The sequence below is a fragment of the Anser anser genome (assembly GCF_964211835.1).
Source record: "Anser anser genome assembly, chromosome: 10".
NCBI classification, from domain to species: Eukaryota; Metazoa; Chordata; class Aves; order Anseriformes; family Anatidae; genus Anser; species Anser anser.
Window position 1 is genome coordinate 19,077,098 of NC_139730.1, and position 25,512 is coordinate 19,102,609.

The 25,512-nt window shown below is 38.4% G+C and overlaps 3 protein-coding genes across 5 annotated transcripts; 2 read left to right on the forward strand and 1 right to left on the reverse strand.

The window, feature by feature from the left end:
• The first annotated feature begins 106 nt into the window (after positions 1-106).
• Positions 107-12,699, forward strand: PYGO1 (pygopus family PHD finger 1). The gene is made up of 3 exons (XM_083850004.1): positions 107-264; positions 4,751-4,836; positions 6,650-12,699. Exons 1-3 carry the CDS (start codon positions 216-218, stop codon positions 7,769-7,771), a joined length of 1,257 nt encoding a protein of 418 aa, XP_083706130.1. The 5' UTR covers positions 107-215; the 3' UTR covers positions 7,772-12,699.
• Positions 12,700-15,425: 2,726 nt separating this feature from the next.
• DNAAF4 (dynein axonemal assembly factor 4) lies at positions 15,426-23,618 on the forward strand. Of its 3 annotated transcripts, none has more exons than XM_083850001.1 (10): positions 15,426-15,671; positions 16,198-16,345; positions 17,052-17,185; positions 18,124-18,204; positions 18,494-18,734; positions 19,444-19,589; positions 20,165-20,274; positions 20,624-20,777; positions 21,631-21,736; positions 23,208-23,618. In XM_083850001.1, exons 1-10 carry the CDS (start codon positions 15,549-15,551, stop codon positions 23,315-23,317), a joined length of 1,353 nt encoding a protein of 450 aa, XP_083706127.1. In that variant the 5' UTR covers positions 15,426-15,548; the 3' UTR covers positions 23,318-23,618. The 3 variants fall into 3 exon arrangements, with proteins under 3 accessions (XP_083706127.1, XP_083706128.1, XP_083706129.1); XM_083850003.1 differs by having other exon boundaries at positions 15,651-15,788; XM_083850002.1 differs by lacking the exon at positions 18,124-18,204 and having other exon boundaries at positions 15,434-15,671.
• A 996-nt stretch (positions 23,619-24,614) lies between these two features.
• PIERCE2 (piercer of microtubule wall 2) lies at positions 24,615-24,971 on the reverse strand (the record flags this gene model as incomplete). The annotated part of the gene is made up of 1 exon (XM_083849955.1): positions 24,615-24,971. One exon carries the CDS (start codon positions 24,969-24,971, stop codon positions 24,615-24,617), a length of 357 nt encoding a protein of 118 aa, XP_083706081.1.
• Positions 24,972-25,512: the final 541 nt, after the last annotated feature.

Genomic DNA, 25,512 nt, shown 5'->3' on the forward strand with positions numbered 1-25,512 from the left:
GCGGCGGAGCCCCCCCACTGCCAAACTTTGCAAAGTCCGGCGGCTCCGCCGAGCGGGCGGCGGTTACGGCAGCGGCGGGCGGGGGCGGTGGCGGCGGTGGAGGAGGCGGAGGCGGAGGGGGCGGGGTGCGGGCCGGCGGCGGCGGCGGCGGCGGCGGAGTCAGCATCAAAGAGCCCTGATTCCTGCCGCCTGGGAGCCATGCGCCGCTGTCTGTAATGTCAGCGGAACAGGAGAAGGACCCCATTGCGCTGAAGAGATCCCGAGGTACGGCGGGGGGCGCCCAGCAGGGCCTAACTCTCGTCAGGGGGACACCGGCGGTGCCGCGGGATGCGCGCCCCGGCCCCAGCCCCGGCCCTGGCCCCGGCCCCGACCGCCCGGCCCCCGGCCCCCAGCCCCGGGCCGCGCTGCCCGCGGCTCCCTCACGGGAGTGGGGCCGGGGCCGAGGCTGGGGCCGGGGCCGGGCGGGAGCCGCGCTAAGTTTGCACGGTGGGGCCCGGCCCGGCCCCGCGGGCTCCCGCAGCCTCCGGGCCTGGCAAGGCGCCGGCAGCGCCGCGCTGCCCCGCGGGAGGAGGCGTGCGGGCTCGCGGACGGCTGGTCTTGCTGTCCATTAGTATGCAGCGTGCGTCCCCGGAGCGCAAGGGAAGACGTCGGCGGTGCCACATGTCCGGGCGAGTGCCGATGCGGAGCCCGTAAATTGCACTCGAGTCTTCGCTCCCCTGCCCTGACCTTGCTCTTGCGTTGGGTTTTAGTTGGGTTTTTGTTTCTTCTCGCTGGGGAGCGAAGCGAGCCTCCAGTCTCTTCTTTCATTAGCAGTCCCGTTGTACGGCTCCAGCGAGGTTTGAAGTACGCATTTCTTTGAAATGCGCAAGGAGAAGGGTGGAAACGCGATATCTCTTCCGAGTTGGGCTGCACAACCGACTTTAAGGCAGCAGCACATCTCCTTACGTAGCGGCAGTTGTATCCTTGGAGTCCTTAAAAGCAGCAATGCAATTCTCAGTGAAATCAGGGGAGGTGGTGGAGTGACGGAGTTGGGTGAAAATTACGGCAAAATGATTCTGGATGGCATTTCTTGCTTCTCTTTTCTTCCCCTCCTGCGTTGCCCCTGGAATTCTATTGTTCCTGGCGTTTTAGGCTTTATGCGGGTGAGTAAGTGGGGAAAGGTGGGGATTCTGCGATCCACGTTGTCCCTGATTTACAGGTCACTTTTCTGAAACTGCTCTAGTAAGGTTGCAACCTTGAGAATGGGAGAATGAAAGTATGCAGCAGGGTTACAAAGGGGACTGGGATTCATTAGGCTCCGTTCTCAAGCCCTGATTCTGCAAATATTTCAGCCCGTACAGTTTCATGTGCCAGAGTTACCCGCCGAGCTCCATGGGATTACTGCTTAATATCAAAACTGTTCACGGGATCAGGGCCACAGAACAGGCTCACCAAATCTGGTTGAAATTTGACTCTTTTCAGTTTTCTGTCCATAATGGAAACTATATTCAGTCATTTATAATACTTGGGAAAACCTTCTTACTTCGAGCACTGTTTAAAAAGACTGTGGCACCTATCCTGTGAAGAGCTAGGCAGAGGCTTGCCGGTGACCATGGAACTACTCCATAGTGTATTTGAGTATGTTAAGTATGGCATAAATTATACATATAAAAAACATAATCTCTGAAGGTGCAGAGAAAACTGCAAGTTGCGGTTCTCCTGATTAACATTGAAAGCGTCTGTCTTGTGTGTGAAGTCAATGGGAATGTGGGATTTACTCCTGCGCCGCTCAAATGCGAATACATTGCTGAATACGTGCTGAAATATATTTCATCTATAACATAATAGGGAAATAGTTATCAGATGCGTATTTATCTCTCTAAATCCATTCACATATGTGGTGTCCCAGTCAAAAGGATTGTGTTTTTTCCTGCAAAATTAGTCTCAGAAGGTGAAATAATTTTTTTTCACCCTTAGTGCAAATATCACAATGTCCAAAATGCTCAGTACACATTTTAATGAAAAGCCTGTGTGGCAGGTACCAGAAGTGACTTTCAGGAAAGTTTATTTTGGCTGCATGAAAATGACCCTTATTCACTCTTTTTTTGGAGGTATGTTAGGACTAACTTTCAGTTTCCTTTCATGTATAAATTAAATCATTATGAAATCCACAGGGAAAATGTAAATTTTTGGGGCTAAATTAAATCATTGGCCTCACACAGCGAGAACTGAAAATACAAAAGCTTTGTACGCTTCCAGCCGTAGGACTCAGTCCTGTAAACCTAGGCAAATGACTGGCTTTACCCATGTGAGTAACCCATGTGGAAATTGGTGGAGCTTATTCATCAATTTCTCTTATTAGAATTGTAAGGCATATATGCGTAAGTTGTTGAAGACCAAGGTCTCGGAGAGGGAACTTGTACACAATTTCATCAAGTTGTAGCTTCTCTAAAGCAAAGCCGTGCTCTCGTATGGTGCACAGTTATGTACTTCATTGTAGACTTAGTAATTGCTGTGCTGCTACTTGTTGAAATTAGTTAAAAGAAATCTGGATGTTTGTAACATTCTGCTATCAGCAGTTAACACTTTATATATTGAGAGTATGGGACCATGAACAGGAGTGTATATTATGCAATTGTGAGGAAGGGTGGCCACAGTACACTCTCCCACTGAAATGTATGCTAAGCATGTAAGAATGCAGGAGAAGAAGAAGCTGATCGGAAATGCAGAGACAGTTTTGAGCAAATAGTTTATCAAGAAGATGACTTATAGGATAGGAATTTAAGGGACATTCGTCATCTTTTATATAAACTTTATGCTGTGATCATATAGTATCCACAAGTAATGTGGTTGCAGTGCTTCATAGCTTGCTAAGTGTATGCAGGATTTTATATTCTAAATCAAGGCAGTAAGGATTTTTTTTTTCCAGAGTAATCCCCAGTTATTCTGATGGTCGGTTGTACCAGCATGTGTTCTGCTAAAGCATGAGTGTATTTTGGGAACATGATAATGACTTCATGCCATAGTCTCTAAAATTCAGACTTAAAATTTGCCAGTAATGATAGGTGTAGATTTGGGATGCCCAATTACCATATGAATGATTAAATGTTTTTGGAATTACATATATGAAAAAATGAGATGAAATTTCTGCAAAAGCCAAAAAGAACTTATTAAAGCCCAAGCAGAATTCGATTTTTATTTGAGGTAGGACTGGTAGTTTCCCTGAAACCTCTTAGGTCAAAAAAGTGCTGGGGGTGGAGGGAGGGCAGGGTGTAGAAGAAAAGAAAGGAAGTGCTCCATGTGAAAAGTCATTGCAGGGGATGGTTACAGGCCTCTTTTGACTAGGAGTATTGAAATAACTGTTGGATATTTTTGTTTGTATACAGTAGATTTAATTCTTTCCTATGTGGGAGATTCTGTGTTATGTTACTGTACACTCCTAAAGCTGGCATAGCTGTCTGCTGGGAATACTTGCCTAATGAGGAGCTGGTGTAATGTCACACATTATGCTTCTTTGCATAATGCTATTCATAATTCATAGTTATCTTCAGGTTGCCTTTGGTGATAAAGGCAAACCCATGTGTTCAGCTATATGCTTGCATCTTGATTAAGTTTGACTTGTATTCTGAATTTGAGTTTTAAATAACAGCAAATTTTTCATCCTGGATTGCCCCAGTCTTACTGTTCCATGCTGTTGCTATATTTTTATTTTATTTTTATTTAAGTAAACAAGCAACTATCTTAATGAGTCTGGGAAAAAATGAAGTAGCATATTGTTTCTTAATGTAAAAATATTAAAATGTGTTGCTTTGGTGTCACCTGAAAGCAATTTCCATACTTTGGCTCGTGGTCACCTCTGCATTCCCAAATGATGGCAGATCCCTTGAACCCCAGGAAGGCAAACCTACTGGGATAATAAGGAATCTGCTAGAATCTTTTCTTTTTTGTCTATGGTCTTAATAGAGTTTTAAAAATGAAAGCCATAATTTATACAACTTTGAGAGCTTGTCCCACTCTTGAGGCAGAGATGAGTGCCAGGTGAAGTACAGATATCTCTTTGTATTGCTCAGAGTGAAATCAGGTGATCAATGAAATGAACAGTCTTTACTTCTTCTTGTGCCAGAGCAGCCGTGCTCAATTATACTATGAGATTTCTGCAGAATAAGGCAGTCTCACCTAGAGCCTCTCTCATTTTTGGCAGGTATCTTTTTGATTAAGTCTTGCATTTAGAGAAATTCAGATCTGATAAACTGGAGATCTGTCTAAACAATATGGCAGGTTTCCAGTGGTTTTCATTCACACATCTACTGCTGTTTGCTTTTTCCTTCATGGCATATTGTAATGTACTGTTGTGTGGCGGTACAGTGAGTTTGATTAATGCCGTGTCTGTGTAAGTTAAATAGGAGGTGAATATTAGCACGGCTTTAAGCAGTTCTTGAAAAAGTTCTATGCTTTATGCAAACAAGAAATACTTCTGACTGGTGAAGCAGAGATACGAAGAACCAAGGGACTGATAAATGTAAAATAAATGGAAAGCTTTATTGAAACTGTAATGAGCATGAATGGGATATTAGAGTGGTAATAAAGTCGGGTAGCTGTGTGCGAGGTATGCTAACTTTTACCTCCAGGTATTTGCTTCCTGAGGATTTACAATGTAGGGCACCAGAATTAATGCAAGTTCATTATTTGTGACAGATATCTCTTGCTATGGCAGGCAGAGGCATACGTCTAAGAAAACTAATGCAGAATTGCACTGATTGAAATTTTGTAGGTGGTGACAGTGGATTGGATGGGTTAGGAGGACCAGGAGTACAGCTCGGAAGCCCTGATAAGAAAAAGCGCAAAGCAAATACACAGGTAAATTCCCTTTGATTCTTTTGATTTCTCAATAAGTAGCGTACTCAGATGTTGTTTGCTGGAATGACTATCTTGCTCTGTTCAGAATATCAGTCTATTCCCACAAATAGCGTTCACATACAAAATATTTTAGTTGTACTGCGAAGCAGAAATCTTCATTTCTTTGTCACCTTCGTGAAACTTCATCATACTAGTTACTCTCACTGAAGTTACTTTAGGTCTCTGCAGGTTACTGAGGTCCTACAAAGGAAGGAGTGCAGTGAGACTGCAACGACTTGTATTTTGCCATATGGATTTGATTCTGAGACAGGCTTTCTCTTAATGACTTTGTAGCCATTGGTAGAATCTGTACAGCACAAGTAGTTGTGATGAGACTACTTTTCTTCTTACTTTTATTCCTATATATGTAGGTTTGTGGGCCAGTGCATCAGTGCAGTTTGTTAATGCTTTGACCAAACTCGTGGCATATTCCCCAAGTGGTTTTCAAGCAAAAGTTATCAGGCAGGTTCGGCTCCTTTCCAGTGTATCCTTGCAAACTGTCATTTCTATATAGTTTGTTTTCAGAAAAAGAAGCCTGAATACAAAACATCTAAAGCAATTAGATATCTGTAGTGCAGAATTTTTCTTTGTGTGTTTATTCAGCTTGGAGTGAGAGTATCTGTTATTTTTTTACTGTCCAATGAAAGTAATTGTATTTATACAGGTCAAACAATCACTTCTTGTTTGGCCTATCCAGAATCCATTGAGATGGGAATTTGTTTTCTTAAGTTTTGTTTTCTTTTCAAGTAGTCACGGCAGAACCTGCTCTGAGAAATATCCAGTTAATTTCAGGGTTTCAGATCTCTCTGCTGTTGGAGTTTTTTCTTGTGTTCTGGAATGGCAATAACCGCAGAGGGGAGGCAGATTAGTTTCTTCTGTTTTCTTATGAGGCTCAAAACTCACAGGACAGCAGAAATTTGGAGTGGGGCAAGGTATGTTCAGTCTTTGTTTATGAGTATGAGGCTGTGCTTTCTGAAAGCAGCTAGCACAAAGAGTTGAGGTGAGGGTGAACTAGCTAGATGTTCTCACAGGCTGGTCTAGAATGAAATTCAATTGTATAGCCACTCCGATGACATTTGAGCAGCCCCTGGGCTCTATTAGACACTTGATTTTGCTTTGTAACCAGGAATCCTTGTATTTTTTACCTACTGACAATACTTCAGACAGTCCACAGTCACTAGATACACTTCAGGGACTCCTCTGGTACATAGGGGTCTGTGTATAGGAATTTTCTATATTCTATGTTCTCTACAGTTGTTTTATTTATTTTTTTAGGATTATAGTAACATTGGTATTTTAGGTTTGTATATTCTCCTAAAAGTGGGGTGTCTTAAGAGATATGTATTCAGCAAACTGAACCCAAAACTGAATCTAAGAAAATACTCTAAATCTGCTCTTCAGCACTTGGAACATGTTGTGCATGTGTTTAAATGAAACGTGGCTTTCTGTACTGTTGCTTTTCTTAAGTAGAAGATGAAGGGGGGGAAAAAAAGTCACACATTAAGTAGTGTTTCAGAAGCATGGTTGTGCAACTGTACAGTTCCTGAAACAACACTGAGATTACTATAAACCACTTTGTCATTTGGAGCCCTAAATCTTCTCTCCCCTCCCCACTGAAATTTCAGATAGCCTGGCAGGGTATAGCGGGTGAGCTGTACACAACAGCTGAACTGTTCTTTTAGCAGTAGTGCTGCTAATCCAGAACCTTGTGGTTGGTCTCTCTTGCGGGGACATAGTAAAACTAATTTAAATGTTGTATTTAAAATATTTTTAGGGATCATCATTTCCACCTCCATCTGAATATGCTCCACCGCCGAATCCAAGCTCTGACCACCTTGTAGCTGCAAATCCATTTGATGACAACTATAATACTGTGTCTTATAAACCACTTCCTTCAGGAAATCCGTATTTTAGTAATCCCGGTTATCCTGGCTTTGGAGGCTATAACACTTTCAGAATGCCACCTCACATGCTGCCCAGAGTGTCCTCGCCATATGGTGGTTCTTACTCCCTCAGAAACCAACCACACCCCCTTCCTCAAAACCCTCTGGGAATGGGCTTTAGCCGACCCCACTCTTTCAGCTTTGGCCCACACGATAACCCAGGTTTTGGGAATCAACCACCGTATAGCAGTGGTCAGATAAATCAAAATGTCAGTATGCCTGGTCAGCATTTCAGACCAAATCCTGGTGAGAACTTTGGCCATTCTGGACAGATACCTCACCCTGATGTGCCATCTAACTTTGGTCCTGGAAACAATCCAAATTTTCCAAATTCTCAGCTGGAGTCGAACCATTCTTTTGTTCCTCCACCAAACACCTACAACCAGGCAAAATCATCAGCACAAAAGCAAGACTTTAGTCAAGGTGCAAGCAAAGCATCCAGCCAGAACACTGCTGCTCATCAGCATCATCACAGGACAGAGGACATTGTGAGTCAAGGTAACAATGACCTAAAAAATGTCACACGAAACAATGTGGTAAATCAGGATAATAGCCATTCCAATAGCGCTGATAACACTAATGCTGGTCATTCAAATGGGACGCAGAGTAAGTCCCGCCAGCCTCGAGGTACCGCTGAAGGATGCAATTCTGAAAAGAGCAGCAAAACTCCCCTTCATCCCAGTCGTCATGGTCACTCGTCCTCTGAGCCCGTCTATCCATGTGGAATTTGTACACATGAAGTTAATGATGACCAGGATGCCATCCTGTGTGAAGCCTCTTGTCAAAAATGGTTTCATCGAATCTGTACAGGCATGACTGAGTCAGCGTATGGCCTTCTTACAGCAGAAGCATCAGCAGTGTGGGGCTGTGATACATGTATGGCTGACAAAGACGTCCAGCTAATGCGCACTAGAGAGACTGCAGGACCACCCGCACTGAATACGGATGGCTAACAATGTAAACTGGTGGTCGTGGTTAAAATTCTTGCTCCGAAGATCTGGTTGCAAATTGGGTACTTCACTTTTTGCAGACAATCGGTTGTGTTTGATTGCTGTCATCTTTTTTCCCCCTAATCTGTTTTCATTCATAAAGTTCCATCTCAGCTTTTGTACTCTTAGTTTTATGTGTGCAAATATTTTACAGGGTTGAATACTTTTTATTTCTGATTAAACTGTAAAACATAACTGAGAACTGATCAGAAGTAGGAAGTGCATTGACAACTTTATTGAAGGCAAAAATGTGCCTGTATGAATAGCCTCTAATTTGCTACTATTAACGTGTTACCTAACACTAGCATTTAATACTTGGTTTTAATGGTACTATGTATGCAAGTACTCATTGCATTTTTTATTTTTATTTTTTGGCGAGTGTCCATTACTGATATTCTTGCTATTATGTCTTTGATTATAGTGGAGATGTCATGGAGGAATGTGCAGTGCTAAAAGTTTTTAATTTTAGAATAAATACAGGGGATTTTGTATGTGCTTTTTCTTATTTTTGCAGTAGAGCATTAACATGATTCTAAAATCAATGATTTCATACTTAGTAACACAGTGAAACCCACTAAGTCTTAAAACTTGGTATTTCCTTCAAAAGGCAATGATCTCTTCTCAGCAAATACTTGCTGAGGACTCTTACTAGGTCTTGCAGTAGTGGAAATAGTTACAAACTATCATTACATTGGAACAAGTTAGATCGAGTTTACAAAGTCCAGTGCTTTAAATCTAGAGAATACCAAAACTAGGGTTGCATATGTAAACTTAATTAATTTATCTTAAGCACATATATTAAGATATAGTCCCTGTGCAGTTGTGCACCTCTCGTTTATCCTGTCTTATTGGTGGTTCTAGTCTCCAGCCTCAGTGCTGCCTGAAGATTGAGAAGGAATTTACACAGGGTAAGTCTTGCCCATCTCCTAGGGCTTTCAGATAGAGCCTGCTCAGTCATCCTGAGCTTATACAGTCCTCTTGGCAAGAAGAAGGGTGGGAGGCAATGGAGTGTGCTTAGCACAGACTGAACTACAAGACAATTTCACCAGCAAAGTCATAACACTGAATTCCCACCACTGCCTCAGCCAGTCTTGCAACTTCATGGGGACAGAAAATCTAGGGTGAAGACAAATACAACTCTCATGTCAGGTGAGTTTAGCTCACATCAGGAGCTAGCAAGCAGAAATTTAGCATTTTTTCTAAACTTGAGATCCTACTGATAAGTATGAATGGCACTAGAGCTTCATGTTTGATTCTAAGAATTCTCTTTTTATATGGATAATTTGATCTTATTCTTGATTTCAGAAATACCCCCACTCTTTTTCTTTTCTATTTTTTTTTAAATGTGGGGAAGCATCTAGCCTTGAACACTTGGGCCTTAGCAGGGTGCTAAAGTTGCATATGCAATTGAAAATGAGTGTTTCTGTAGAGAAAAATGTTATTTTAACTTAATAAAAGGTGGTACTGTAATAATTGTCTGTCTGTAATACTCACCACTGTGCTGGAAACTTAATTGGTGATTGTTTGAAAACTAGATCATAAGCCAAACGTTACAGGTACTGATCAGTTTCCTTAATGTAATAGAAGGTGTTCAGATCTGTGGTGATGAATAGTGTAGGAGCCTATGTAGAATATAAGCAGCTATATTTAAAGGCTCTTTTTATGGTAAGTTATGCAAATGACCGAAAAGTAAGGCCTGTCTGCTACTTCATCATTGTGTTGATTTTTAAATGGGCTCTGCTGCAGTACTGTCCTGGGAGATACTCCACGGATGTACATAACTGTCCTTTTATTTTAATACTGATAACATTTTTATACCTTTTTACTGGAGAAGTGTAGCATTGCTCTCCTTTTCTGTAATGCCTCTCATCAAGAAAAAGGAAGTGTTCGAAGTGTAAATGACAGCTCATATGTTGAGGATTTCTTGTACTGTGATGTAAAGGAAGTGTAAGGCAGATCCAGAGCTCCTGTTTTCAGCACTATTTGTTTTATTTAGTACAGAGACTAAACTTCATCTTGTTTTGTTAGAGGTGTGATGGTAAAACCAACCAAACAAGCGAATAAAAACAACCTCTGTTACAAGAGTTGTCATCTTCGGTAGATTTCCTAATGACTGACTGACTGTTAAAATTTACTTTTGGTATCTAAAGTAGAAATTAAACCGAACTTTGTTTAGATAAATTGTTTCCTAGAGGAACAAATAAAATCTCTGCAACAATTTACACTGTGAAGTTTGTGGAGCTAGCTCAGACTTAGAGCAATGTAAATGAAATCAAGACTTTGCTCAGTGACTGAAAGTTCAGCAAAAGTTCCCATGATGATATTGTTATCCAAGTAGGCAGTTCACAATGCCCTTCCAACTGTGAGATGTTTGGGGCAGTTATTCTCAGACGCCCAGTTAATGTTTTAACATTTTGGAGCAGACATACTTAAAATAGCCATGTAATTTTTGAAATCTCTTCCCTTAATCCTGTTTCAAGTTAAGCAAGTGTTTTGTATATAAGTTAGCAAGACATTGTAAGAACACTATTTAAATTCTAAACTTCTACTGGAATATAATTTTATGAGTCTTTAAATCATGTATCTGTGAAACTTACTCTAACAGTTTATTTCACTTTTTCTAAACTGGTACCATGGTGGGCTTGTAACCCACTGAATTTTCTGTGTATTAACCTGCAAATTCAAGGCGTTAGCAAATGACAGTTTAAAAACAAAAAATAAAAACGAGCAACAAAATCAAACTTGTTATCATACTGATCACAGAGAGAGGACTGATTAGGATCTCAGAAAGTCATCTGGCCAATATATTTACGCTATTGATATGCTCTTGGCATACCTGGACTTCTTACCTAGAGAGAGAGAGAGAGAGTTATACTTTTGTTTTTCTCTGCATGTATTGACTAGTAGTACTTTAAGTATGCACAGGGAAAACAACAATCATGTTTTATTAGTAAAGTACTAGGAAAATGTCAGCTGGTTAGAATTAGAAATTAGTTATAGAAGGGGGGGAGGGCTGGTTAGAATAGGTGAGCTTTTTTCTAATACTCTACATGAAACAATTTGTATTGAACTATCATGTGATTATTTCATTATTAGTGATTTAGACTACTGGTGCTGCACACCAAAATATCACAAAGATTTTGGAAGTCTTACAAACCTTAACATTTTGTGGGAAAGGTCTATATCCTTTTCAAATAGCTCATCACGTTCAGAAATGTAGCCTATACTGCTGAAAATGTGTTTTTTCTTTTTTTTCCCTAGGCTGAAATAACTAGGTGTAAACTGGCCTAAACTGCCCTTAATACTTAGTTTTTGCCAGAGACCAGTTTTAAATAAGAAAAAAAAAATATTCTCTTTCAAATATTTTATTGCTGTTAAGGTGTGTATAGGCTAGAGAGTAGGTGTCATGAATCTGGTTTCTGGCTGGTTCACTGATTGCTTCGACAACTTGAGACAAACAGGTTGGCTGTTTGTGCCTCAGTCTCTTCTTTCAGAGGACTGGACTAATGCTTATTTCTAAAGGGTGTTTAGAGGCCTAATTATTATTTGAAATCTTCAGATGAAGGAGACAAAAGTGATAAGGTTTTTCTTTGTTTAAAACAAAAATATAATGCTGGGGGCTCCTCAAAAATGAATATACTTTGACTTTTTTATTTATTTTTTGTCTAAGAACCAATTTTCTAAGTACATTTTTCAAGCTTAGCTTCAAGTATGTGATGAAGTCAGTGGAACTGCATGCACGAAGTCAAGAATATTTCAGAGCTTTTGCAGTTCTGGGCCTCTGATGTTTATAAGCGAAATGCTTTTTATGGTTTGAGATTTTTACAAAATCAACGGTGTTCAAATGTAGCACCTCTTTAACATTTGTCTTTCTTCAACTTAATACGGTAACACATCTGCATTAAATATGTCCCTTTCATTTTATATATAAACATTGCCTGCCAGCAAGTATTTGTGTAACATTATTAAAAGAGGAAGTCATGCTTCTTATCATGTTGTATGTGACTTAAATGACTGTTTCATATTAAAACTAATCTTTCCTTATGTACTGCTTAAATATACCTGTTTTGGGAATATCAGTTCAGTACTTTTAAACAATCTTGAATGTGTTCCACATTGGTGACATGTATTTTTGCAACAACTTTTTTGTTTCAATTTTAAATTAGAGCATGTCTAAAGTAATACATGCATTAGTGCTGTGGTGTGTGGCAAAGTTAATGTATGTAATTCAAATTGGAAAAAAGTTTCCAGACTTTGTCCAACATGAACCCTGTGGCGAGGGATTAAATTACTATGTAATACAAATTATTTCATATCATGATGTGTTTTAAGCTACTCTATGAAGTATGTGATACATTATTGTTTATGGATTGGTAGCTGGCCTGGTATCTTGCATAGAATGAGGTATGATAGATGGTAGCAGTTCATGATAATTAAAACAGACTACATTTCACAACATGCTGCACTTAGGTGCATTGTCCTCCTGTTGCTGTAACTATTAGCATGAATTCCTTGACGGTATCCACTGACAAATGGGTGAACATGTAGGTAGTAAGCTCATGGGTGTGAAAATCCTATTCTGACGCCCTTTACTTGGATTACAAAACATGATTTATTTTTTTTAATCTATTGGATGTGATTAGATATATGCAGGAAGATGTAGAACTGGATGTACTTTAAAGTTATTCTGCAATGACTAAGTTTTGTCTGAAGCTTTCTATATTAGAATAGACTCTTCCTTAAAATTGGAAAATTAAGTGTACTTAGCAGAACTTTCAAGGCAATATAACTGTCCTACACTACATACTGGGTTATGCACATTCACTTCTTTGTATGGAATGCCTCCAATTTCTTGTTGCTTTATATGGAAATAAAGGGTCTCTTTAGTGCCCTAGTGTTGTGTGTCATCACTTCTGAGATAATAAATTCTGAATGGTGTTCAGCCTCTTAGAGGTGCAGCCTATAGCTTAAAGTATTCAGTTTTGCCCTTAGCCATTTCTGAACCAGTGAACTTATACCAAGACCATATGGAGCACCTATTTTTGTATTGTTTACTGTACATGATGAATTATCCTTTTCATGTTCAAACAAACTGTAGATCTCAGAATAAGTTTTGATCCAGCCCCACCTTTTTCCTCGGAGGTATGCTCACTGTATTTCAGGAATTGCTGTATTGGAGACAGTTCATGGTTGGAGGCATGAGAGGTGTTGCCTTTATTCCTGGAGACTCTTATCTGCTAAAGGATGGTCTAAACCTGAATTTCCGTGTAACTTGAGTAGGGCAGACTTTTAATATATTTGTTCTTTTCTTATTTTCTTTTTTTTTCTGAAATGTGTAGTAGTTGAGGGATTTTTACTTGAAAGACAGTCTGTTCTCCAAGCCTTTGTATATGGCCTTTAGAGCAGATGCTGTGTTCTTTAGGGCCTTCTGACTTGGACTTTTTTGTCCATATTTTCCTTTTAGAGATAAAAATTTTTTTTCAAAAGTGAGTTGAAAAAGGTAAGTTACCAATCTACTGCCATCCAAGCAGTGCAAAATATGAGCTAATTAAGAGTGTTGACATTATTTTTTTATAATGATGTGGTATTTGACCCTTTAGAAGAACAATTATAAGAATCTGAATCAAGTGTTCTTGGAAAATGTGCATGGTAGATTTTTGTCCAGCACTGTGTGTACCTTTGCTTTCTGTTGTCTGGTTTCAGTTTCCTTTAAAATAAAGATTTTTTTTGTGTGTGTGTCTGGGGAAATTGCCTTTCGATTTATGAAGATGATGTAATGCATAAGTTAACTCTTCAAATGTTTTGCCTGTGAGAACGCATTTGGATTGGGCATAATCCTGCAAGAAACTGTGTAAGATCAAAAAAGGCAGCTTCTGCCTTTAGTGAAGTCTGCTGTTCTCTAGAGGCATTAATCTGAATTAACTTCAAAGCAGATTAGAAAAGGTCTTGCACCATGAACCCTGTTATTTCTTGAAGGAAAGCTCAGGCATCATTTGCCTGAATAGATTTGATTTTTTTTTTTGCTTTTGGGAAGAGATTATGCAAATAATTATTTATTCCAATTAATAAAATTCTTACTAAGTTACTCACGTTTTTTTCTGCTGAAATGTCAGATCTAACACATCGGAAATCAGTACCTTACCAATAATCTTTAGAAGCAGGGGTGTGGATTGTCCCAAGCCACACACTGAAAACAGTTCTTTTTAAGAAATAGGGATGAGAGAAACGGGAAAGAATTTGGGGGGTGGGGGGGGAATTATTAAATAAATTAGATAACAAAATGCATATTACAAAGATATTTTTTTTAAGCCTCCAAAGCCATTAGGAATGAAATAACCTCTCCTGGAAGATATGAATATATTAGAAAGTAGACGGTCCAGAGTAATGTTCCTAAGATTTGATGGGAGTACAAATCTCCATCCTTCAGAGCACAGAAAATATGTATTTAAATTTTTCAAGGGAACATTTAATCTCTTCCTTTCTCTTACTACGAAGCTTCTTGCACTTTTAACTGATAAATTAGTAACAGCAGAAGAAAGATCCTGAATGGACCTCTCTTCTAGCTTATTTTGCAAGTGTCACAGCAAGAGCTCAGTCATTCGTCCAAGCAAGCTAGCAGTGTGGAATGTCTATGACACAGGTGGTGGTTTTGTAGATACATACCAATACAACACTGGTAAGGGGGATTGGAGATTTTTTTAAAATGTACTGAAGCTATTTGGTGTAACTTAAGAAGATCAAATGCTGGTAAATGTACCTATGGCCTATATTATAAATTGTGTATGTGTAATGTCTTATTGCTGGCAGGAATAAATAATAAGCTGCTTCATTTCAGTATATTCTCTGTGATTAAACTAAAAATGACACCTGGATGACCAAAGCAGAAGGCCAGCACTCCACAAATGTAAGACTTATCCGTGAGTGGACTCTACAAAACTGAAGAATGCATTTGGGATCACCACAGCTACATTCTGGAGCGGTAGGGGATTTTGAATTGCTGTTACATTATAATCGTTCTATCCAATGTTGCTCTTTCAATACCATGATTTTGAAACAGCGAGCGAAGTGTGGTGTTTTTTTTTTTTTCAAGGTTACATGTGCCAAAAATTCCTAAAGTATTTTGACTTTCAATTAAATCTTTTTCCTCGTGTACTTTTGAATACTCTTGGAATGTGGAATTTAATTCTGATTCCTGTTGATGACACCAGATCTGAAACCAGACCCAGATGATAGTGGTCTGGGTGAATGAAGTTGGAGACTGTCCTAGAGATCATATTGATTATTGTGGCTTTCCTCCTCTGAAAAAGTTCTTAAACCTTTGTGATACTTATTTGTATGTTGTAACGATGAAAAACTACAGTTATCTCTTAATAATAACTGCTACCATTTGATCGCTCCTTTGGACTATAGCTAATAAAACATGAAAATTGAATCTTCAGTGTTACACATCAGAAACCTTAACTAGTGCGTCTGGTTTTAAACTTGGTATTTCATGGCCCCCCGCCGGGGGGGGGGGGAGGGAATAGGGGGGTGACGTGAGACTTATTGACCCCGGGGACCACAACTCCCAGCATGCGCCGCGCCCCGCTGCCCCCGGCGTGCCATTGGCTAAGGCTGCGGCGGGCCTGCCAGCACCTCCCACGAGCGGCGAGGGAGAGCCGGAAGTGCCCTCAGAGAGCCCCGGCAGCTCTCTTTCTCCCCTAGCTACGGGCGCGGGGCGGCCCTGGCGACGGGCGGCGCCATGCCGGTGTGGCTGCGGGAGCACAGCTGGCGGCAGAGCGGCTCCGCCGTCTTCCTCTCGCTGCCCGTGCCCGGCGTGCGGGTCACCGCTGCCAACATCTTCTGCACCGACCGCTACCTCAAGGTGGGGCGGTGGCAGGCGTCTGTCGTGCGACTCGCTGCCTTGAAAGCCGGCATGTCAGTCATTTTATAGCGCTGTCGGAAAGCACAGGCTTGATGTGCACTGGCTGCACCGTCAGTTGTACGGTTTTATATAATCTTTAACCCGTAATCCCCCTTTGTGTGCTGCAGGCTGCTAAGTACCTGTCGCGCTAGAGAGAATGGCTGTCCCTCTGTTCATACTTACTAATACTTTTACTACCCAGTAGCTGATAGCTGCCTTCCCTAGACGCAGCTGTTTATGCTATCAAAATGATTACAAATTGGAGGTCTACTGCCTCTGTTTCAGTGCTGAAAAACAAACTATTTCCATCTCTTTTATTTGCTCTAATAGGAGCTAAAATCTCGGTATGGCATACTAAGCCAATTAGCTTTGTCAGTAGCACGTGTTTCCTGAGGTTTGCTGTATGCTTGAACTGAGTTTTTCAACTATCTGGTAATTCATTACAAACTTAAGTATTAGTACATGTTCATTAATTATATTTTTATAGGTAAGCGTTCCTCCCTTTTTATTTGAAGCCATCTTATACGCTCCTATTGATGATACAAACAGCACAGCGAAGATTGGAAATGGAATCGTTTTCTTCACTTTGTATAAAAAGGAAGTGGGCATGTGGGATTCCCTAACTCTAGAGAATGGTAAGCTTTCTCTTGTGAAAAATAAGTTGCGTTTAAAGAACCCAAATTGTGCCAAAATGTGCTTTACTGCTCTTCCAACTGTATTATTTGGTCTAGAAAAATATTACCTTTACCTTCATGGCTTTTCGTGTGTATCAGTAACTTTCAGAAAACGTATGAACTCTAACCTGTCACTGAAAAGTATGGTGTCAGTTGGGGATATTATAATTAATTTATTCTGAATTACCTTCAGCTCCTTCATAGGAAATTGCAGGTGGTCTTTGTGGTTTTACTAGTTCCACACTGACCTTCAAAATCAACTGTTGGAGTTGAAGTGCTGAAGTGGTCTGCTGAAGTACTGAAAAGAGATAAACTGCTAGAAAAGGCAGTTTTGGAGAAAAAAAAATTCTCTGCTCTACAGTTCAAGCTAAATTAAATCGTGTTGTTCGTTGTCTGTTCTCTTCTACTTTCTTTTTTTAACAAGGAACGTCAAAACATTGACTATAGTGAGCACAAAACAAAGTTTCTAATAAAACTTACATTGAGTGTTTAAGCAAATCTTAGATTTTCTTTTTAAGAGATGGACTTGATAAAGACTGCTTTGTGGATTTTGAGAAGTTATATTTTCTTAGATAAAGAGAAAAGAGAATTTCTATTTTTATGAACATGGTATGTAACAGTAAAACTTTGGGCTTAAATTTCTAAAATATTTTTTGTTTGTTTTAAGCTAGTAAGGAGACACTGCAATATCTAAGAGAGAATGCTGTTCGAAAAGCCCATGAAAAGGCAAAAGAGGAGACAGAAGCAAAAAAAGTTACAAAACAAGAACATAAAAAATATGCTTTGGAGGCCACAATGAAGGTAATTTTGGAAAAATCTCTATCATACATGTAAACATAATTAGTTGGCAATGAATCTGGCAGCTGCTTTGTTAAATGTACCTTAAAAATGTAAGAAGTACTAATTTTTATTACAGCGGTAGAGAATCTTATTTTTAATTTGCACTTAAAACATATCTACTACCACATATGAAAATGATATAGAAAAAATACTAAGAAGTTGTCATTTTCCATTAATATTTCTCATGAAAAATATTGGTGAGGAATTCAGATTTTCATCAGCTGAAAGGAGACAATAATAATGTGGCAAAATGTTAATCTTTTGTGGCCTCTGCAACAGCCCAAGTGTTTGGTCATTTGTTGCTGACAAAAGCATGGATATATAAAAACTCTTATTTATTCATTGTTGTTCTGTATCAGATGTTCACTGCTGTTGTTTTTTGTATGTGGTATTTTTGTTGTTCTGCATTTTGTGTGTATTTTAAGACACTTTTTTTTTCCTTAAATGTATATAAAAAGTCTGGTAATTTCATTTGTGTTTAAATGAACTTTTAAAGGTATGCAATGAACTTCTAAGATTGCATATGCAATTTCGACCAAAATAATCTGCAGTTAATAACTTTCTCAGCTGAAAGGCTGTATCTATTTCTTGTATGTAATAATTCCAAAGAGAAGTGGAGAGAGAAGAAATAATGCATTAAAATTAAGGTGTATGTTCACATTTCTGTATATTCCGGAGTTGAAATATAGCTAGGATATTGAAGCAAAAGTTTGGTTAATGAACAGTGAAGTGTCATCTTCTAGAATTGCTGGTAATTAGGGCCTCATCAGAAGGCACTTCCTACCTCTCTTAATAAAGTAATCATTATCATTATTGAATCAGAGGCAGGAAGAGCTTTATCATCAAGTATAATAAAGCAGTCCAAGTAGATTAAAAAAAAAAAAGTTTTTTTTTTTCAGAATAAAGAAGGTATGCGAACAGCGTACTTTTGTGTGGTGAGCCAAAATGACCTCTGGAGACAACAGGAAAACCTACCAAAGGTTTATTTGTGGATTGTATTCTTCAAAATATAAATAAAACTTTATTTTTGACTGTTTTGGGACCATACACCTGTGTAGTGGTAGTAAAATAGTTAAAACTTATGACTTCTTTTAAAAGCTAATTAGAAATCTTTCCTTATTATTTTTAAATGTCTTTCATAACTCTGCTTGTGGGATCATACTAATGGTGATGATGCGCTTAGAAAATGAAACTGGGAAAATAATGGTATCTCTTACTCAGATCTCGTATTATTGGATGCTACATAACTCAGTTTTATCTTTCAAACAGCTAGAAGAAGCAGAAAGAAAAAGAATTGAAGAGTTGAAAGAACAGGAGCGGCAGAAAGTCACTAAGGAGTTGGAGTTATGGGAAGATCAGCAGAAATATGTTGAGAATCAAAAGAAGGTACAAAAAGAAGGGCAACTACATGAAGAAGTAGGGCAACTAAAGGAGAAGAAAAAGGAAAAAAATAACAAAACTAGCATTCCTGGTGAAGAAACTTTGAAGACCAGACTCAAACCTACAAAAGGTTGTATTATTGGGATGCGTTTTATCATTCTTCAGTGTATGGATGTAACGTTATTCCTGGATGTTTCTAGTGCATCATTTATCTTTGTGTCCACCATACTGAATTAATTCTTTTATTTTGCAGTTATTTTTGTGTCTTTATTTTCTTGTGATTTGTTGAGCAATACCGTGCGAGTTCTTAGCTCTCATTTAAGTCCTTGGAAATAAAAGGGCAAGTTTTGCAGTAGGCTTTAGGAAAGTAGAACAGGAAGTCTTTCTAATAGTGTGTTGCAAAGTTTCTGAGAGTGGAGTTCATGTTACCACTAAGGTATCCAACTGTTAGTTTTCATAGAAGTAGGCAGTCTGCTTTCACTCTATCCCATGCCTTGGCCCTACAGAGAGACAATAGTGAACTAGATCAAGAGAAAATTGTTCATTCTTGTTTTGTTTGTATTGCACTTGCCTCAACAGAGAGTCATGTAAGTGAAAGAGATGGTGGTGTAAGCAGAATGTATGTTCATTCGTGACAGACAATGTAGTCAGTAACAGATTGCATGATATACAGCAAGAATAAACATTGTTTGAAACTTTTCTTCAAAAGAACAAGTCCAAACTTTTGCCGTGCTATTATTAGAGATTTATTGCTAACATGCAGAATTAATAAATTAAGAATTAAAAAAAAATCACTTTTGCTTCATTTTTCATTTCCAATACTCCAATTCTCTTTGTAGGTAGTGGTTCCTATAGTATGTTTTCAGAAAATTTAAAGGAAGAGCATCTACCAGCTCCTCGATCTTCTGGTACAATTAAAATCAACTTCACGTCACGAGTTTTTCCTACAGCCCTACGAGAATCTCGTGTAGCAGAAGAGGAGGAGGTAGAGATTGTTCTCTTTTTAGTATGGTGCTTCTGTTATCTTCCAAGACAGTCAGTTATTACTGTTTATTCAGGAAGATGACAGAAATGTTACCTGTACAATGTTCTCAACAGCCAAAGAATACTGTCTTATTTAAATCTTAATTTAAATAAAATATATATTAAAGATATATATTTTCACCAAACATGTAATTGTGATAAATAAAGTTTCATTTCTTTTTTTCTTTTTTTTAATGAAAAATTTGCAATATTAATTGAATTCCATGTAGTACAAGATTTGAAATTTCTTTATACTTAATGTTTGTTAAGTTCTGTCTTCTTAAAAAGAAGCTCACAGAAGCTTACAGAGTCTCTAAAAGAGCTTTATTGAATATATATTAGTAATGTGGTAACCTTACTTACCACATAGCAATATTTGGGGAAAATAGGAAAATCTTCCCGTCTTACATTATTAAATATTTCTCTCTGTCCAAAATACATGACAAATAGAACTCTTTTGATAGGACTGAGTGAATAGACAAAAGCAAAACTTAAATTTTACTTCAAAAATAATACTTGTTCATTGTATATTAAAAGTGGCTACATAAACAAGCAGAAGCTCGAAGAATAATAAGTGCTGATTTGTCTGAGCTGGAAGACTTAAAAGAAGAGGAAAAGAATCCAGACTGGTTAAAGGACAAAGGAAAGTAAGTTAGGTTCTGTTTGAAGGTTTATTTAAAATGAAATAAGCAATCACAATCACATACATCACTTGAAAAATCAGTCAGGAGAATGCATAGAAGTGTTCATTCACCTTTTATTGATCTTCACTGCTTTTAGGCAGTGTCTATTTTTGCAAAGTTGCGTGTTGTTATGCTATATTCTGAGCATTAAGTTTTACTGAACTTCACCTATGTTGTTCTCAGAATAGGTTATGACTGACCAAGCTGCTAAAATTTCAATTTTTAAAAAATTTGTTGTTAACAATAAGTAGGTATTTACTTCATGATGCATCACCTTAATTAAATTACGTTTCACTTTTTGTTTTATACTTAGCAAAATGTTTGCAACAGGAAACTATCTTGCAGCTGTAAATGCATATAACCTTGCAGTCCGGCTAAACAATAAGCGTCCGCTACTGTATCTGAATCGTGCTGCTTGCCATCTTAAACTGAGGAATTTACACAAAGCCATTGAAGATTCCTCTAAGGTATAAATATATAAGTTCTCAGACTGTTTTCTTACACATGACTGTGATTTATTACTGTGATGCTTCTGTTTCAAGCAGATCTGTAAATAATTATTAGTGCAATTCAAAATTTTTAAGTTCAGAATTGATATTATGATGCTGATTGACTCAGCACGCATTTCTTTACTGGTAAAATGTTAAAGGAATACCTGCACTTGGAAAAAAAAGACAATTTTGAGCAGGAAAGGTGCAGAATATACACGAATACCCATTGTATTATGTTACATTGTTCTTCATTTGGTGGGAAGAAAGAAAGGATGATGGTAGTGATGACAGAGACACCTTAAAAACAATACAGACATTTTAAAAGAAGGGCTGGATCATCTCTATTAGCATCTCTCTCTTTTTTTTTTCTCTTGTGCAACGAGAGGGGAGTGACCTCAAATGGTAGCTGACAAAATTTGGAGAAAGTTGTTTCAGAATTATTATCTTTTGAACTAATAAGTCTTGAGGCTTGAAGGCCCCCCCCCCCCTTTTTTTTTTCAGAGTAACTGGTGCTGCAACATGTGATTTTTTTTGTTTGTTTGTTTGTAGCATAATAGGCGATACCATTTATGAAAATAAAATAAATTATTTGAATGAACATTTAGCATAGTATGTATGAGTTTTTAGCCATGGCAATGACACTGTATTTACCAAACTATGAGACAGCAGATAGGAATCTTAGCTATGAGATTCACAAGCTATATAATTACATTTGAATAGTTACTTAGTAAGTGAAAAGAGTATGTGTAAACAGAAACAAACAAACCAGAATTATGGAAAATTATGGAAAATCTACCTCTAAATGTTTTTGCTATTTTCATTTGTAAAGGCACTAGAATTGCTGACACCACCTGTTCCTGATAATGAGAATGCTCGAGTAAAAGCATATGTGAGACGTGGTACAGCCTTTTGTCAGCTGGAATTATATGCTGAAGGTAAGACTTTGATTTTATGAACACACACATGGATTAATACTGACAAGCAAGTAATTCTGTTCAGCTCAATGAGACTGCACTTTTTTTTTTTTTTTTTTTAGGAAAGACATTAAAGGAAGTGTATGCAATCTCTCTTTTTGTTATGAATCTTTATACCTTAATTTTATTAAATTTGCTGGCTAATTGCAACTCCACTCTTTTTTTTTTTTTAACATGTTTTAGGAAAATTGGTTTTACTCTTAATGTAAGCAGTACAAAGTAGTTTCTCCATTGAGGAAAAGGCTTTAGTGAGTTGTGTATCCTCCCTTTGGTGTGCTGATGTTCATTCTTTTTGTGCATAGTGGCTGACTCTTGACTGTGGTAACCTGGTGGCCATGGAAGGTATTATTGTAGAGTGAATGAAAGGCATTCAAATGTGGGATGCAAACTCATGTGAAACTAGATTGCACAAGTTCTTTTGCTCGTGAAGCAATGTTTTATTGGTTTTGAGATTATAGTATTAGCAACTACAGAATGTACTGACTTAAAATAACCTGAAATATTTCTAAAATATTTGCTTGTGAACTACGTAGTAACATAACTGTGTTGACCAGCAAGTTGTTTCATCAGGTATGTGTGATCTTTGTGACAGTATCTGAATTACGTGTCCCTCTCAGGTTGGCTTTGTAAGGCAAAGTTACAAGTGAAAGATTATAATAAAAACTAAAGAATATTCAAAATGTCAATGTAGAGCTTTTCCCAGTTCTTACCTTTTTCTGCCCAGGAATCTCTTTGTTGTTTCCTTTCAATTTTATTTGCATTTGGAAACTTTATTAAAAAAAAGATAAGTGAGGATTTATGTAATTTATTTAATTCATTCCTCTACTTATGTGGTTTTTTTTTGAGCTATCATATTCACAGTTCATGTATTTTTTTCTTGTTTTCATGCACATTTGTTCTGTCATTCAGTTTTTCTGTCTTCTGCAGAACACTTTTGAACACTCCCCCCCTCTGTAATTCCTCTATCCAGTATGCTTATTTTTTAATTTAGACTGATTCTGTTGTAGATTGGGCTGAAGTGCTCATTTGTCTATTTATTAACTGAATGGCACGTTTTCAACAACTGCAAGACTGTCTATGGATAGGAGCCCTAAACTACGAAAAGTCTTTACACGAAAGAAAGCAGTTAGTTGGTGTGTGTATATACACATATGTATGAATGAGCGGCTCTGTTTTCATATTTTGGTATCTGAAAATATATACTAGTGATGTTTCCACTAAAATGTTTTTAAAAATAATATAAGCAAGATATAAATTTGATTTACTGACAAAAGTAAATCCTATTGTCATTGTGATCTATCTTGCTCCACAGCAAAATTCAAGAGCAATACTTTACGCAGGTGACTGGGAACGGTTACTTCCAGTTAGTTGCTAAAGAGGAAAAAACTCTTGCATTTTAATGACTGACATTCTTATAATGTGTCTGTATTAGGTCTCCAGGATTATGAAGCAGCTCTCAAGATCGATCCTAAAAATAAAACTATAGAAAAAGATGCAGAGAAGATTCGACACATAATTCAAGGAACAATGCAAAATTCATAAAAAAATCAAAATTAAAAAGGAACTTTTTGAGAGAGGTGCCTTTTGAGGGCATCAGGAGTCTTAGTTCACGTTCTCTTTGATATGTTGTTAACTAGACGTTCTTTTGTTTCACTTGGAGCACCCACAGAATTTATAGAATTTATAGAAGATCAGATATATGAATTAATATTTTTTGCAGGTATGGTACTATAACAAATACACTTAGATATACTGTATATCCTTTTGATACGGAGTTGTCATGTTTTTGCTTTCTGTGATGTATTGGTTAGGCTGAATAATAAAACATACATTTTGTACTCGATGGCAGGTGTTGCTTCCATTTGCTTGGTGGAGAGCCTTGAGAGAAGTGTTGAGCTCAGTCGGAAATGTTTGGGGTAGTTGCTGTGCCGTCTTTCTACAGATACCTGCTGCATTGCAATGCGAGGAGGTGGATACTTCATTTATGGCAGTTGAAAGGAGGGCAGTGCAGGAACTTAAGTGTCTTGGTTAATTGTAATGCTGTACTTGCCAAAATACGGCTACTGTCTTTCATATAATTACTGAGAGGAAGCAGGGGGGCTAAGGAAGAGAGTCACTGGCAAAGTGAAGAAGAAAATACAAAGCAGGCATTGATTATAAGTCCCTAATTCTCTGTTCTGTTTTTGGAGTCTGTTAGAACAATTTGTATACATCTTTATAAGATATTTGTATTGCAGTGATTCATTATAGTTACTAAAGGCTCTTTCTGATATGGACAGGCACATTTTTGTACTGCTGTGAAGTAGACACAGTGCCCTCTCTAGAGGAAAGTTAGGGAAGCAGGTGTCTTTGGTGGTATGAATAAGGCTGCCTTGTCTCATTTAATTACATTGGGAGCAAATGGATGTTAAACTTGATGATTTCAACACCTGAGCTGGTGATACATATACCATATCTAAGTCATATTTGTTACGTTGATATTAGTGTCCTGAAATGTAGGAATGTGGAGACTGACCTTAAGTTTTAAAAGCAGAAAATACTTTAATTAAAACATAAACCTTCAGGTGAAATGACTCTTGCACTTAACTCTTTCTACACACTTGAGTTACACATTTATGATATCAGTTTCAAAAGCTTTATTTTTACAGGTTTAGGTCTGATTCAGAGAAGTATATCATCAAATGTGCTACATCCTTTTTGATGCATCTTGTTCAACCCAGCAAAACCAAGATAAATTAAACATTTCAATCATTCTGGGAATAACTGTCACTAACAAAGTCAGATTTCTTTTCTTAAAGCTCAGTGTCTGGGCTAAGTCTGAGAAAATTGAGAGCCATTTTTACAGAGTATGCTGCAAATTGGGGTAGTCATATACCCTACTTCTGTCAATGGCAGTATTCAAATAACCATCTTGAGATGACCCACAAGTGAGTAAGTGTTTTGTAAATGTTTGATCTACTGGATGGTAAGTACAGGGTAACATCTGTGAAGTAGGCGGTGTAGCACCATATTCACTCGAAGTTGTTTTAAACAGTAAAACCTGAGGCTTTCTCAAAGGACTACTGGTCATCCGCGTTCTGGGGTCCAGCATACAGGAAAACACAGGATTGCCAGGATTTGCGCAGACAGGCAGATGAGAAGATTGCTTTTTCCCAGTGTTGGGACTCAAGGGCAGCTTCTGAGCAGAAGTCGTCATCTTTCCCTGCTGGAGAAATAGATTTAACTCAGCCTTTCAAGTAACAGGGCAAAGCGTTTCAGATTTGTTACATGTTTGTGGGCAGAGCAAATGTTGCTCAAGGCATGCACTGAAATACATGCACAGCACAGGGTGAGGAACTTAATGCTGCTAGCTTTTGACCTTATTTAGTAAACTGTGGACAGTGATAGATGGGCTCCCGCAGAGTATGTGTTAACACCGTTTGGATTTGCATCACTTTCTGTATTGGTGGTAATCTTGAGCACAGAAGATATTTTTATTATCCTTACTGATTAGCTGTCACACAGATACGTGTAAGCTTAGCGGATGGTTTGTTCTGTTTTTGAGTTTCCCTTCGGTACTATACGGAAAGGTGGGGGCTGAAGAAGAGCTCTAACCCCCTCCCCATGCCCGCCTTCCCTGGGGGCACGTTCATACACGTGCACATTTGTTTCCCTCTGTTTCGTTGCCAACCCCCTCCTCGCGCCTCTCGGGGCCCGGCCCTGTTCCCTGCCGCCCCCCTCCCCCGGGGCCGCCTCCC